Source organism: Hypanus sabinus, chromosome 5 (genome assembly GCF_030144855.1).
Source record: "Hypanus sabinus isolate sHypSab1 chromosome 5, sHypSab1.hap1, whole genome shotgun sequence".
Taxonomy (NCBI): Eukaryota; Metazoa; Chordata; class Chondrichthyes; order Myliobatiformes; family Dasyatidae; genus Hypanus; species Hypanus sabinus.
In genome coordinates, this window is record NC_082710.1 from 67589175 (window position 1) to 67605657 (window position 16483).

The 16483-nt window shown below is 39.4% G+C and overlaps 1 protein-coding gene across 3 annotated transcripts in view; it reads right to left on the bottom strand.

Annotated features, from left to right (window-relative positions):
* Positions 1-782: 782 nt before the first annotated feature.
* The window catches only part of slc20a2 (solute carrier family 20 member 2), an 83792-nt gene continuing 68091 nt past the window's right edge, over positions 783-16483 (bottom strand). For all 3 annotated transcript variants that reach the window (XM_059970083.1, XM_059970084.1, XM_059970085.1), the window contains 3 exons: positions 9042-9227; positions 5347-5431; positions 783-1769 (listed from right to left, as the gene is read on the bottom strand). In XM_059970083.1, the coding sequence (XP_059826066.1) occupies positions 1605-1769; positions 5347-5431; positions 9042-9227 (436 nt within the window). In that variant the 3' untranslated portion in view covers positions 783-1604. The remainder of the gene's footprint in view (positions 1770-5346; positions 5432-9041; positions 9228-16483) is intronic.

Consider the following 16483-nt stretch of genomic DNA (forward strand, 5'->3'; position numbering starts at 1 on the left):
TCCAGAATAGTAATCACTGTTGGCAAAATCCACAATCAGCAACGACTAAATAACCTGTTTCAATGATGTTCACTGTGGAATAAGTATTAGCTAGGGTCCTGGGTAGATTTCCCTGCTGATTCATTGAAAATGGTATTTTTTTTATATTCCACTCAACAAGGAAACAATGCTTAAAATTTCAACTAGAAGCTGCAACCTCATACTATGCAGCTGTCAACTTCAGATAGTAAGAAGCTGATTGTGAATTGTATGGTAAAAGTCATTGGCAACCATTTCCCTGTTATACCTCCCAAAATACAGAACAAGACAAGGACTAAGGATCTAATTGAATGTTGTGTACGGTCAGTTTAAAAACCTTATCTGGAGGCAACTTTTAAACACAAGGTGACCATAACCAGGAGCATGGTGGGGCCAACTAATGGGCTGAATTCTAATAGGGTTCTTGAGAATTTAAATTTGAGAACTGAAAGTTTGGTGTGAACTCTCTGAAATCCATTCAATCCAGTTTCTTGATTATTTCCACCAATCTCTCAGCCAAAGGAACCCCTACTTCACTAGTTAAAAAAAAATCAACTGCACTTCTGGAATGCAGGATACCATATCCAATGGTATAGAAACCATAGAAGAGCATAATAGACAATTCGACTAATATTGATTTGATGTCACATTTGAAATTGAAGAATACTTTTCACTTTAATTTAAAGGAAACTAACATTTTCTTCCAGTTCAAGTTAAAGCAAAATGTCATTGAATTTCAAAAGAATTTGAGATGGAACCCAAAATTATAAATAGGCATTTTTAATAAACTTAAGTGGAAATACTGACAAATCTTTATTTTTGAATCTTTGGTACATTCAATATAGCTTTCAAGCCTTAAATGAGTGAGTGAAATCTGTACCAATTAAAAAAAACACACACACAAGCAAACCCAAATCTTTCATAGATAGTATTTACATTGGAAATTACAATATAATACAACTGTCAATCTTATAAGATGAAATCAAGTTTCCATGAAACCTATCACAATGAATCTCTCCCCATTCTGATTATGATGTTTGTAGCACGCAGAGTATGCATGGAGAAATGCACCTTGCCAAAAAAAAAAGAGGCTGATTATTGAAATAGGGCTTTATACCTTATTCCAGATCAAATGGATAATTTTAATAAAGAAAGCATACCATCTTGTTTTAAAAATTCTTTCTTGGGTCCAAACCAAGGAAAGCTTTCCAGTGATTAATAATACAATATATACAACATCTTTACAACATCCATGGGGGACAAAATCTTCCAAGCAATACCATTCATTCCACAAACATCATGACTTTGAAGCACTATTTACAGGTGTACACATACACCACAAAATAGGGCTTTGCCATTACAAGCTACCAAGTTATCAAAATGAGAATATGTAGTGTAAATTACAGTCTGTGAGAAAACAGATAAGATGAAAATATAAAATTAATTTATAGCTCTTTAATTCCTTTTAAAACAGCAAACAGAAAGGAAAAAAGGAATAAACCAACTTTTGGGAGGGGGTGTGACTGCTATATTGAAGAAAAGGGGCACCTCACGCTGCTGGTTACAAATCTTCATAAAAATCAAATTTAAACATATGGTAGTATTCCATAGACAAAGAGTGCCATAAAGGCAGCACTGAAGAGACCAGAGACCGGGACAGTCACAAACCAGGCCAGGAAGATATTGCGAAATAAATGCCAGTCCACAGCTTTGCGCGATCGGATCCATCCCACAGAGACCACAGAGCCAACCTGGACAAACAAAAGCCGGAACAGAAATCAATAGGAGTGCAGACGAGTGCGGAAAGGCTACAAGTGAAAACTGAGGCAGTGGAAAAGACCGCTTCAAAATAGAAATCAACAGCCAAAAGCAAGATGGTTTCCACTTCATTACAGTTAGCAGAGATTGCCGGAATGTATTTAGCAAACTCAAGCATTTGAACTATTGATTTATTTAAAATAATGTGCTTTAAATGTAAACAGTTACCCGGGTATATAGCTTTTAAAGACAGTTCTCTGATCCTGCACTCTATTGTGGAAGCTTTACTGAGCAAGAGCCCGTCAGTGGTAAGTTTAAAACGCTAAAGCCCTCTCTGATGGCTCAGCAACCCTTTCAGTGAAGCTCCACTCCCAAGAGTGCAGGATCGGTATTTCAGGTTTGAAGCTATCAGTCTACTCTTATAAACAAAGTCAAAACTAAGTTAGTTAACAACCCAACACAATTTATTTAGTGACACATTAGACAGAAAACCAAAGTTGACAAACAGTTGGTAAGTGAGCAAGTTAGGACCTCAACCAGAATGAATTACCTGAAGCAGTTTGTTACAAACAGAACAGCATCATGCTTCTCCTCTAAAGAGTTCCTCCCTTTCATTGAGAAATAATGAACAAAGGACACATCTATACAGACTTTGCAAGTGGGACAATCCAAGCTTCCAAAACCAGATTGGATATGACCTTGAATTCAATAATTCCCTCTCTTCCTACCTATCTATGAGATATGGACCTTGCTGCTCTAGCATCACCCACAAGTCAATCTCCATACCTCCTCACCATCCTCAAGCTGTCATTATCCATGGCTACACTTCTCCCTTCCTATGATGCTGACCGGATGAACGATCCTGCAGGTGGTTGGAGGGGTCATTTTACCTCTGTAGCTCCTGCCGGTCCTTCAAACATCTTTCATGCAAGGTCAGCCTCTTGCATTTGTACAGAGCCCTGGTGAGACCACACCTGGAGTATTGTGTACAGTTTTGGTTTCCAGGGTTAAGGAAGGACCACACCTGGATGCTTTCAAGAAGGAGCTAGATAGGTATCGTATGGATAGGGGAATCAAGGGATATGGGGACAAGGCAGGAACCGGGTATTGATAGTAGTTGATCAGCCATGATCTCAAAATGGCGGTGCAGGCTCGAGGGGCCGAATGGTCTACTTCTGCACCTATTGTCTATTTATTTTCTACAGAATGCCTGTCATTGTGCATAATAACCACTTCCTGAAGGGAAGGAAGAAACGGAGCTTCGCTTCACATTAACAATGGGATTCTAAAATCTAGACTGTTGGAGAAAGATGTTTTACCTTCACAAGCCCCTTTATCTCAAATCTTCAGAACTTAACTCTCAGGTAACACTACTCACAGACTGAACTCACTGGAAACTTGCATGAACTCTATCTGCCTGGTCTCTGATCGGCAGAACCATCAATTCTAACACCAGACATATTTGATGAGAGTAATTTGTTGACAGGATATTACCCTTATCAACACCCAAAGCAACTCACGGACCATTAGTCCACAGTTCTAACATCTACAATAGGAATTGTTAATGCTACAGTGGAATTCCAACCACATCATTATGGGACAAGATCCAATTAGAGTGATCATATTAAATTATATCTGCTCGACATGTGCAATCATCTCATACCCTAACTCCACTTCTGCTGATCCACATCAAGCAATCTATCAAAATGCACACCTAAAACAAAACAATAAACACAAGAAGTCTGCAGATGCTAGAAGACTGAGAAACGTACACAAAGTGCTGGGGAAAATCAGCAAGGCAGGCACATCTACGGAGGGGAACATACAGCTGATGTTTCAGACTGAGACCCTCCATCAGGACAGGAAAGGAAGTGGGCAGAAGCCAGAATAAGAAGATGGGGTGGGTGTTACTGGAAGGAGTAGAAACTGGCAGGTGATAGGTGAGATCAGGTGATTGGTTGGGGGTGTGGCGGGGGGAGGGAAGAAGAAAGAAACTGGGAGATGATTGGTAGAAGTAAATGGCTGGAAAAAAAAGGACAATACTCTCAGGTTGGAGGAGAAATATTTTATATTTAGCCTGGGTGGCCTCCAACCTGATGGCATGAACATTGATTCCCTATCTTCTAGTAATTTCTTCCCCCTCCCCTTCTCCCTTTTTCCATTTCCCATTCTGATTTCTCTCTCACTTGCCTCCTTCCCTTCCCTCCATAGTTCACCACTCAGATTGCTTCTTCAGCCCTTTACCTTTTCTATCACCTCCCAGCTTCCTACTTCACCACCCCCCCCCCACTAGGTCTCACCTATCATCTGCCCATTTGTACCTCTTATTCTGGGCTCTGTGTCATTCTTTTCCAGTTCTGATGAAGGGACTCTGTCTGAAACGACAACTATTTATTCCCCTCAAATGGTTGACAGACAGACATACTTTACTGATCCGGGGGGAAATTGGGTTTCGTTTCTGCGTTGCTGAGTTCCTCCAGCATTTTGTATATGTTACTTTAAACAAACAAAGCTCCAAGTATCTTCCTCTAAATAACTTCTGATTTAAAGTGAAGCCTGTTGCAAGTTAGACATGAGACAGCAGAATACAATAGTTAAAGTGGTTTTAGTTCAATCATCTGGTTTGCTACAAGTGCTAGCGACATGGTTGTTGCATTAACATGACACAAGAATACCTTGCAATGAGTGGAACTTATTGGAATGCCCACATTTGAGGCTACAAGTACAGTTAGCGCACTCATTACTTCAATGCAAAATCCACTGTGAAGAAACAGAAAATAAGTTTGAAGTAAGAAAAGCACGTGAAAGACATCCCATCAGAAACATGCAATGTAAAACAGTCTGAGTGGCGAGAGGTTCCAGTAGACACCATCCTGCTCCAAGTAGCGTGCTGCTAATCAGTCCATAATGGCAAGAAAAGCTCATTGGCTAATGCAACATTGCTGCTGTCAGATAACCTAGAACTTTTAGGCCACTCAGTGACAAAAAACATTTTTTGGGCAATTAACTTGAATAAAGGATCTCACTATTGATATCTATCTAGTGCATTTTGTTTGCACAGAATTTTGCAGGGTTTTAGGGATCAATCTGATCTGACTAAAAAAGTAGCATATGTTGTTAAAACTTTTTTTTAAAACAACTGAAAATAGTTGACTGAGCATGTTGAGCCTGCAGGTGGTTACACCTTATTCCACACAATCTGATTACTAATCACTCTACCAACTATACTTTAAAATGTCTTCTCTGCTGTAAAGAACCTGGGGACATCCTGAAGTTGTGACATGGATTATATCAATGCCAATTCTTTCTTTAAAGATGATAAATGATCAGATAGGATTATTTGTTCAGTTTTGTCAAGTTGTTAGATGGCAAAGAGTAGTCTATTCCCTTTGGGTTTGCCATGTCTTGTTTTACCACAAGGAATGTTCTTTGTAACGAGGGCTTGAACCAATCAGAATATATAATAGTACTGGGTCTGCTTCTCCATGCCACCAGGAACTGTTGCGAGCAAGCCTCAGAGGGTGGTACAGAGTGAGCTGCTGAAGATGCAGTCACAGGGCATACGCATACCTTGCAGTGTGTGGTACTGATAGGAAGTCCAACATTGGAAGCAACCACAACTGTGAACGCCGAAGCCAACTCAATAGTGAACCCGCTGCAGGAAGCACAAAACAATACTTCACAGTCATTCATTGTACCAGCGAGTCTCAAGATTATTACTACGAAGCCTCAGGCCACATGCAAGAGTCTTACCACAGCTTTAGACAAAATTCCAGGGCAACCATTTTGAAATATCCAGCAGCCATGTGTGGTTTCAGAAAATATTTTAAAATGAGAGAATTAAATCATTATTCACGGCATAATGCATTCACGTTTGTGCTGATGCAGTTATTCCCAGTAATGGTACTGGAAATGGTTGACTATATGCATTGCATGCATAAAGTTAACTCAGGCAAGTAGACCAAGTTCCATATAACTATGGGTTAGCAGCATGAATGTATAAAGATGGCACTAAATGTATGACATACAATATACACAAGCCTCTGAATGTGACAATATGCACACAGAGCCATTATATTCTCCCCAAATTACTGTCCCCATGCTCAGCACACAATCATAGTAATTACACATAACTGGTATTGGTGCAAGCACTATCCCCTAGCTTTCTGAGGGCTCCATAATGTATGGTTTATTATCCTCAAGAAATGGAGAACAATTTTGAACATTTAAATTCAGCAAGCTAAAGACAAAGAAAATACTAGTGTTCAGATAGCACCTAATTTACAAGGAATGATGCATGCCTGGGAAAATTAAGAAACCCCTCAAAACTACTTGGTTGTTGTGGGAAGAATCGATCCTTTTCCACCCCTGAAGGAGATGAATGAGATATGAGCCACTGTTGAATATCTGACTGTAAAATCATCTACAAGCCGGCACAAACACCGCTTCTATGTCTGTGAAGACTTAATTGATCCAACTTGGTATCTTGCACATGGCAAGAATAACTAGCCATCTAACTCATGGAGAGCTCTGATCCTTAAGCAAAGTTGCATTAAATTGGTGCAGGGAAGGAAGATTGCAGCATTCAAATATGGTCATATTCCGGGCTCAATATAAAAGTGGAACTCCAGACAGTGCTCTGCAGAGGCTAGGAGGATTAGAAAACATCTGGATAAAATGCAGCACAACGGAGAATATCAAAATGAAAGAACATGTTTGTAATTGTTACTTTTATTATTCTAGGAACACAGACACACTAGGGAATCATTGCTGTTCTCCAGATTCCAACAAGCTAGTGATGGGCCAGCTTCTAGAACTTCAAGCCACATTCCTTGTGATGGCTAGTTATTTTAGGAAGATGGGATGGCCCAGGAGTGGAGGTCAAGGCTTAGGCCTGCTGAGGACATCCCAGGGCATTGTAGGGAAGTAGAAAATACTCAAGGCACCTTTACTTTTTCAACAGTCATTAGATTTAGTAAACTGGAGCATACTAGAACCTGAATCATCACCAGAAAATGTGGACAAGACCTACACCATGGTGTACTGTTTGATATTAAATCATTCCAAGTGAAACTTCTGACAGACTACGTCACGGGACTTGAGATTCAGGCAGGTGCAGCAGGAACGTCTGGATGGTTGAGGAGATCGGAGATGAGAGTGCAGTAAGGTGGTCATACCTCAAGTGCAGGTTACAGATAAATGGGTGATCACCTGCAGAATAAAAAGAACTAAGCAGATAGTGCATAATTCCCCTCAGAACGTCCCTGGGTACTGTTGGGGCGGCGATCTCTCAGAGGCCACCAGCAGTAGGGGGTCAGTGGCGTGGTGCCTGGCTCTGAGGCAAACAAGGATGAGGTCAGAGTGAGAGTGAAAGGGAACTCAATAGTAAGGGGTGCAGAAAGGTGGTCATGGTAGAGATTCCAGAGTGGCACTGATGCCAGGGTCAAAGATCTCTTGCAGAGGATACAGGAGATTCTGAAAGGGGAGGGTGTGCAGCAAGAGGTTGCGATCCATATAGGTACCAATGATATATGAGCTAGGCAGAAATTTAAAGCTGGGGATAAAATCTCAGGATTACTACCTGTGCCATGTCCTATGAGGTGAGAGATAGATGAATAGGTAAAGTAGTTCAACGCACGGCAGGGGAACTGGTACAGTAGGGAGGGCTTCAGATTTTGGATGACTGGGCTTCCTTCTCGGGTAGGTGACACCTGAACAAGTACGACAGTTTGCATCTGAACTGGAAGGGAACCAATATCCTCCTTGCCATTACTACCTGAGAGGAGTAGGATGGGAACCACAGCGGAAGGGCGACAGGTGGTGGGGTTGAGGGCAAGAAAGGTGGTGTAATAAACAAGTCTGAAAGGACAGGCTAATAAACACGGTGGGACTGATGGATGGAAATGTGTTTATTTCAATGTTAAGTGTGTTAGAGCAAAGAGGGTGAGCTTAAAGCCTGGATTAGTACATGGAATTATGAGGCCGTTCTTATTACAGAGACATAGTTGCAGGGACAGGACTGGTGTTGATTGGGAGCAGCTGCTGCTGGACAAGCTCACATCTGACATGTGAGAGTTGTTACAGGTCAGCTAATCCAAGTTCAGGATCAGCATGTCTGGTAAAGAGCAAGACAAGGATGGTAAGGCAAGGGAATCTGGGATAACCAGAGAGCTCCGAAACTTATTCAGGAAGTAAAATGAAACATACAGAAGGTTTAAAAAGTTAAAATCAGACTGGGGCACCTGCAGTATATAAAGCAAATGCTGAAACAGGCAATGAGGAAGGCCAAAAAGGGGTCAAGAAATATCTCTGACAAACAGGATCAAGCAGAATCTCAAGGAGTTTTATACTTCATTATACTTATAACTAAAGGAGAGGGTAGGTCCTTTTAAGGACCTATGTATCAGTGAGAAGGATTTGGAGCATACTGAAGGCAAAATGGGAATTTTGAGATTAAGGAGGTAGTACTGGGACTTCTAAAGATGGCAAAAATATTGAAAGCGATTACAGGAGCTTTGACAAAGATCTTTGTGTCCTCACTAGCAACAGGCGATGTCGCCGAAGCCTGGAGAGCAGTGTAGCAAAAATTGTGTCGTTGTTCAAGGAAGGAAATGGGGATAATCTGGGCAATTATAGGCAGCTCTTTCCACAATTGCCACAGCTGTTTGTAAGGAGTTTGCACGTTTTCCACCTGACCGTGTAGGTTTCCTCCAGGTGCTCTGGTTTCCTCCCACAGTCCAAAGATGTACCAATTAGTAGATTGATTGGTCATTGTAAATTGACCTGTAATTAGGCTAGAATTAAATCAGGGAACTGCTGGGCTGTGTGGCTCAAGGGGCCTATTCCGTGCAGTATCTCAATCATAATTTTTTTAAAAAGGTGGTAGAGTTTAAGATAGACACATGTATGTGAAGGGCTGTAGAAGAGGACATTTAGTATAAACAGTCATCAAGATCAGCACATCATGGGCAGAATGGGCTGTCCAGTAGTCCATTGCTCCATGTGCCAATAGGTAAGCTTGGTTATAAGTTCTGTACTCGGTAATGTCTTTATTAAGTAAGTGGCTTACTCATAGAGAGTGGGATGGATGAAAAGAAAGATAGGAGAAGACAAAACACAAGCTTATTCAATTTGTAAGGGCCAAAATTCAGCAAAATTTGAGGGGAAAACAATGTACTCTGCAGTAAGGTCTCTTCACATAACCATCTTGGTGCAGTATTATATGTGCAGCATCAAATAGGACACAATGTGCGGGTCATACTCACCTAGAAGGGGTGATGGGAGTGAGATCTTTGCCCAGCGTCTGAATGACTCGCCTGCCCCAGACCCAGAGGCCAGCACAGATGCCCATGCCACCATATAGCAGCAACCAGATTGGCGTGGAGGCACTCTGTAGCACAGCTCCTTCTTGGTAGATCAGCCACAGAGCAACTAGAGGACCAATTGCATTGCTTAAAAAAGAAAATAAAGAACGCTCAGCAGAAGAGTAAATCAATAAATGCGCAAAAATGGAAAATATTTTAAACATTAAAACAATAGAGGTTTTGAAGTGATATAGTTTTTGTTCCCCAGAGACAATTTAAATCCAGCATTTTTGTATGGAGGTACATTCGGTGGAGACTGATGATGTTCTTGCCTGCCTGCAGTGTTGGAAAAGACCCAATTTCCACAGAAATTCTCACAATCCCAGCAATATGCAAAGCAGAGGAAGATCTAGGCCAGAAAATAAAACCATGGCGATCAATTGTGAATGAGTTCCTGTCACGCAAGCCTCTGCATGAGGTACTGGCCAATAGAGTAAATGAAAAAGACTACTATTTCAAGAACAGACGTAGACATCTTTCAGTTTATTGACCATTGTACTTCAAACATGACCACAACAAAAATGGTCCAATTTTCTTATTTGACAGGAATTTTGTGAAGTATTTAAAAACCTCACAACTTCTCCCCTTCCCCACCTACCAACTTGTACTTTGTCCCCTTTCCCCACTTTCTTCTGGATTCTGTCTCCTTTTTTTCCAGTTCTAAAGAAGGGCGTCTGGCTGAAATGCCAACTGTTTATTCCCCTCTGTTCCCCTCACAGAGGACATGACCGCATTGGAATTTGCCACAGCAGGGCATCATTCCTGCTGTAAAAGGGGCTACGAGTGTAAGCTGTAAGAAGCACGTTGAGGGATGGAGGACGGCCACAGTCCAGAGCATGGAACAACAAGCAGGAAGTCTCATCATCACTAATCAACACTGGGATAAGTTAACATTTTGCTTTTACTTGTAGGGAGAATAAAGCAAAAAAAAAGAATAATCTTTTGAAACAGAAATTTTGAAATTATAAATTTTAAAAAATCCATCTTTACTAGCTTCATTTAACTGTGCAAGATTTAAGTTGGATCACTATGGAAACAAAATTCACAACAATGCTGAGGCACAATTTTGTTCTGTCTGAAACAGTTTTACAACTCTATTCATTTCCTGATTCTTCACTTATCCCTTTACCATCATTTTACTTTAATTATTCTCTCCACCCTTCAACATACTTTTCTTCTCTTGAAAAGCCTCTTTTTTCCGCAGTTAAAGCCCCATTAATCACAAACAGTCCTATGTCTAATGACCTGAAACATTAACTTTGTTTTACAACTGATTCCAGTATTTCCTATTCATTTTATCCTGTGAAGCTGGTGTGACACCACAATGTGCAGGCTGTTCTTGGATCATTACATTTAACTACATATTTGGATATTTCTCAAAGATGTATGCATAAATAATTTCAAGAACAGTGGTTATTTTGACAGCAAACTCATATCCATTGGAGACAAAACAGATTGCGGATCCTGGAATCTGGAAAGCAAAAATATTGTGGGAGGAACTTGAAGGGTTAACCAGCATTCACACTGGGGGGGGGGGGGGGGGGGGGGAAAGCAATTGCTTTGGATTAAGGCCCTGCAAGAGGACTCATGATTCAGGTCTCTATCTGAAATGTCACCAATTCCTCTCCTCACATCAAAACTGCTCGACCCACCGAGTTCCTTTGGAAAATTGTTTTTTTTTTAAACCAGGATCCATTTATTCAGACTCAGAATACACCTGGATTTATTGTCTCACCCCAGTCTCAGTGGTTTATTGATTTACTTTTGATGGCAATTAAGAAACACACAAATCGCAGGACTAGAGTCTCAAAAACAATGTAGACCAGGTGAGATATGTGTTTACCCTTCCTACGCTGTTGGAACTTTTACACAAGGCAGCAGTATCTTTCTTTCTTTCTTTTTCAATCTTTTTATTAAATTTCATATATATAAAAAAAAACAACACATAATAATGAATAGATTACAGATTCAATAAACTTGAGATTACATTAGTAATAGGATAATAATATCCTATTAAAACATCCATCAACAAAAGGTACATAAATCAATCAAGTCTATATAAATATATATGAAAGAAAAACAAAAATAATCATCGAAAAAAGAAAAAAAAATTGAAATTATATATGAGAAAAAATATATATTGAAAAAAAATACTAAACTAAAACTAACATGGGCAATAATAGCACTTTATAAATATATAAAGGTGTCAAGAAAAGAACTCCGGAACTCCATACCTGAACAAGGATAAGTAGAGAAAAGGATCTGAAATAGGCCAAATTAATTCATATGAAAGTGTCGAATAAATGGTCCCCAGGTTTCTTCAAATTTAATTGAAGAATCAAAGATAGTGCTTCTGATTTTTTCCAAACTCAAATAAGAAATAGTTTGGGAGAACCACTGAAATGTAGTAGGAGGATTTACTTCTTTCCAGTTTTGTAATATAGACCTTCTGGCAATTAATGTTACAAAGGCAATCATTCGTCTGATTGAAGGGGAAAGCTGATTGCCATCTTCATTTGGTATACCGAAAATTGCAGTAATAAAATGGGGTTGTAAATCGATATTCCATACTGAGGAAATTACATCAAAAATGTCCTTCCAATAGTTATGTAAAGTGGGACATGCCCAAAACAAGTGAGTCAATGAAGCCACTTCTAAGTGACATCTGTCACATTGAGGATTAATATGCGAATAAAATCGGGCAAGCTTATCTTTAGACATATAAGCTCTATGTACAATTTTAAATTGTATTAAAGCATGTTTAGCACAAATAGAGGAGGAATTAACCATTTGTAAAATTTTTTCCCATTTATCTGTTGATATAATACATCGAAGTTCTTTTTCCCATTCTTGTCTAATTCTATCCGATATTTCTGGCTGTATCTTCATAATCATATTATAAATAAAAGCTACTAATCCCTTCTGACAAGGATTAAAAGTAAAAATCAAATCTGAAAAATCCGATGGAGTTGAGTTAGGAAAAGATGGAAGAATTTTATGTAAGAAATTTCTAATTTGTAAGTATCTAAAAAAATTAGATTTAGGTAATTCAAATTTGTTGGATAGTTGATCAAAAGACATCAAAGTACCTTCAAAAAAAAGATCACGAAAACATTTTATACCTTTCCTTTTCCATATACTAAAAGCTTGATCTGTCAATGAAGGTTTAAAAAAAAAATTACATAAAATAGGGCTGTCCAGAGCAAAGTTTTTCAGATTAAAGAATTTGCGAAATTAAAACCAAATTCGTAGTGTATGTTTAACAACAGGGTTAGATATCTGTTTATTGAATTTGGCTAAATCAATAGGAAGAAAAGAACCAAGAACGGAAAATATAGAATATCCCTTAACCTCACTACATTCCAAATTTACCCACTGTGGGCACACAGGTGAATCCAAATCTAGTTTCCAGTACATTAGGTTACGAATATTATTCGCCCAATAATAAAATCTAAAGTTAGGTAAAGCTAGACCACCATCTTTTTTAGACTTTTGTAATTGCCTTTTGCTTAACCTAGGATTTTTATTTTGCCACACAAATGAGGAAATTTTTGAATCAATATTATCAAAAAAAGATTTAGGAATAAAAATTGGTAAAGCTTGGAATAAATATAAAAATTTCGGTAAAATCATCATTTTAATAGCATTAATCCGACCAACTAATGATAAAAATAAGGGAGACCATCTAGTAGTAAGTTGTTGAATTTGATGAAGCATAGGTAAAAAATTCAGTCCAAATAAATCTTTATATTTCTTGGTGATTTTTATACCTAAATAGATAAAGTTATCAGTAACAACTTTAAATGGCATCCTATCACTCAATAAAGTTTGCGCGTTTAAAGGGAATAACTCACTCTTATCTAAGTTTAACTTATAAGCAGTATCATGCTCATAGAATCATAATCAGATTTATCATCACTTGTAATCAACATGAAAATTGTTGTTTTGCAGCAGCAGACCAATGCAAAGATTTTTTAAAAAATCTATAAAAATACAAAATCAAATATACAGCACTAACCAAAAGGAATAATAAGGTAATGGTCATGGACCATTCAGAAATCTGATGGCAGAGAGGAAGAAGCTGCTCCTAAATCATTTAGTGTTAGTCTTCAGGCTCCTGTAGCTCCTTGCCAAGGCTAGTAATGAGAAGAGGGCATGTCCTGGATGGTGAGAGTCATCAACAATGGATGCACAATATTTTGAAGATGTCATCAATGATGGGTGTGTTGCATCCATGATGGAAATGGCAAGCCTATAATCCTCTGTAGCCTCTGTGCATTGGGGGCTCCATATCAAGCTGTGATGCAACCAGTTAGGATGATCTCCACTATACTTCTATAGAATTTCTAAGAATCTTTGGTTGCATACCAAACTCCTACTGAGATAAAGCCACTAGTACCCCTTCTTCATGACTGCATTGATGGGTTGATCCTCGAAGATACTGATGTCCAAGAACTTGAAGTTGCCCACTCTTTCCACCACCGACCCCACAATGAGGACTGGTATGTTTTCCTCGGACTTCCCTTCCTTTGTCTTGCTGACACTGAGAGCGAGGTTGTTGTTGCAACATCACTCGACCAGCTGATCTACTTCACTCTTGTAAGGAGAAGTTATTATCTATCTGCACAGACTGTCATCTCCCAATAAGGAAGTGGAGGAGGTACAGAGATCTAGGTTTTCAAACTTGGGTTTTAGTGCCGAGGAAATAACGGTGCTGGTAATCGATCAACAACAGCCTGACATATGTCTTGTGACTATTTAGGTTCCCCACAGCCAAGAGGAGAACCACAGATTAATACAATGTGGAAACAGGAACTTGGGTTCAACTTGTCCAACCATGGTGCACACTAAGTTAATCTATTGGCCCACATTTGACCATATCCCTCTAAAACCTCCTTATCATTATACTTATTCAAATGTCTTTTCAAATATTATTGTACCTTCCTTCACCACTTAGTTTGTCTGCCCATCCCATATAGGCAGCACCCTGTGTGGTGTTGCCCCAAAGGTCCCTTTCAAATCTTTCACCTCTGATCTGAAACCCATGTCTTTAGTTCCCTTTCCTTGCAGAAAGACTATGCATTCTACACCTCATGATTTTATACACCTTTAAGGTCACGCCTTAAGATTTTCTCATGTTTGTGATTGGTCTCCCCTTAATCTCCTATGTTCCAGGGATTAAAGTCCTATACTGCCCAACCTCACCCTATAACGAGTCCTGGCAGCATCCTCATAAACCTTCTCTGCACTTGTTTCGTTTTAATGATGTCCTTTGTATAACAGGACACCAGAACACGTATTTGAAGTGTGGTCACACCAACTCATCTCCACCTACAACATAAAAACATGAAAATCAAGCAACTGCGGACAATTTGTTTTAAGAATTGGAGTTTTTGTTCTCCAGAATACTTAACCAATATCAGCATCACACTGTCCATCAATACTAGATCTATTCTCCAATACATGACGTGAAGTATTCATTTGATGCCTGCTTGGCTATGTATTCTCAGCATTTGAGTTTTTCAATTCGGACTCCCAGTATCTACAATATTTTGCTTTCCATAATCCTTTCCTGTATTGCATTCAGCAAAGACCCCCAGAATATTCTTTTAATACTGCATAGTATTTTAAATGCAAGTAAAATTAATGTTTACACAACCATAAATGCAAGTAGGTATTGCAAAACAAAACTCCAAATTAAAACTCAGTCTAGTGCAGCCTTTCCAAAACATCATTTCTAGCCACTTCTGTGGATTAAAATGAGAGTCTCAGAGGATTAGGTGTTGCATCAACATTTCCAGCAGGATTTCAGACTTATTTGTTAATGAAGCTGGACAGTCAGAGCAGGGCCTCTGGATGGTGGCGACTGGTATTTTTAAGCTGCACTGCAAAACTAGTTCATTCAAGTCACTGCTATTTTTAAACTGAGCTACAACTGCAGCAGGCAAAATGATATACAAAGTTTAAGAACCATTCCAGATTCACAACTAGAATTGTGGCCCATTAACAGAATGCTTGCAGCAGCTGCCTTCATGCTCAGAGCCTTTAAAGAGATTGACACAAATGATCAGCAAACACTGTGCAACCATATTCTGGGAACAATTCCTTCTTTCTACATTTACGATGCAATCCCACTTTTTTAAAAAATATATAAAAATAGTTGATTTTCCTAACATGATTCCTCAGTTACAAAAACAGGGCAGGATATAGCTCTCTGCCAGAACCAGCAATAGCAGCAACCAGGAAGCCCCCACACCCCAGCATAAGCTTAACCCACAGGAACTTGTACACCAGCCTGGTGAGGGGGAAGGCTATACACATGAGTCTATGTGGGCACCAGCTGAGGTGTGGCTGCAGGGTATTGGGTGGTTGTTATGAACTGACCGCAGTACTCGTCCCCTACTCCTCCTGTACATTCCTAAAGCTGGCAAGTTTAAAGGGAATTTTCTAAACCTATGAAACAAGTATTCATTGTGGTCAAAGACATTAACCTATTCATTCAAGTTGATTAAAACTTGGAATCTAGGGGTTTAGCAGGGGTTTCTGAACCATCCGATAACTGGATAATAATTATACAACTGATAGCAAATCACACCTCTGAGCTTCATTCTTAACAACTATGCTCTTTACTATTAATCTCTGGTGTTTGGTGCCAGGCCACTTCAGAGGGCAAGAAAATGTCAACCACATTGGGTAAGGCTAGAAATAGGTATGGCAGGGTAAAATGGCAGGGTTCCACCCACTAGTGAACCAATTTATTTTCCTCACTAAATTGTACCTTGGTTACATAGTGACTGATATCAGCAACTCCCAGGTCCTTTTGCTTTGAAAGATGTACCAACTAGCATTTCTGTCCTCTGAAGTACCAGTTCAATAACATAAACACCAAATGCCAGAACTCGTACAACTAGAGAATGAGTAAGTAAAATCCACCAGCTATTTAGGCCATTTGGGATAAAGGAGAAACTATTTTGTTTAAAAAGATTTGGAGTACAGTTCTCTTCCCGCTGTTGATGCTTCATAGTCGAAGGGACCAAAGAACATCAAATGACTCCCCCCCCCCCCCCCCCCCCCCATCATCCATGCCAGGGAACGGGTGATGGTCCTCTAGGGTTGCAGTATAAGCAACTACATGTATAGCTGCAGGCCCAGGCCCAACAATCATGCTTCTGATGCAGTGGCAGCAAGTACGGTTGGGAACTATCAACCAAAAGGAATGATATTCACAACTTCGGACATTCCAAAGTGTTCTGCAGACTATGAAATACTAATTTTGGTGCTGTTTAAACAGATGTAATATGGGAAGTACAAAGATTAATCCTACTTAGGCAAAATTTCAAAAT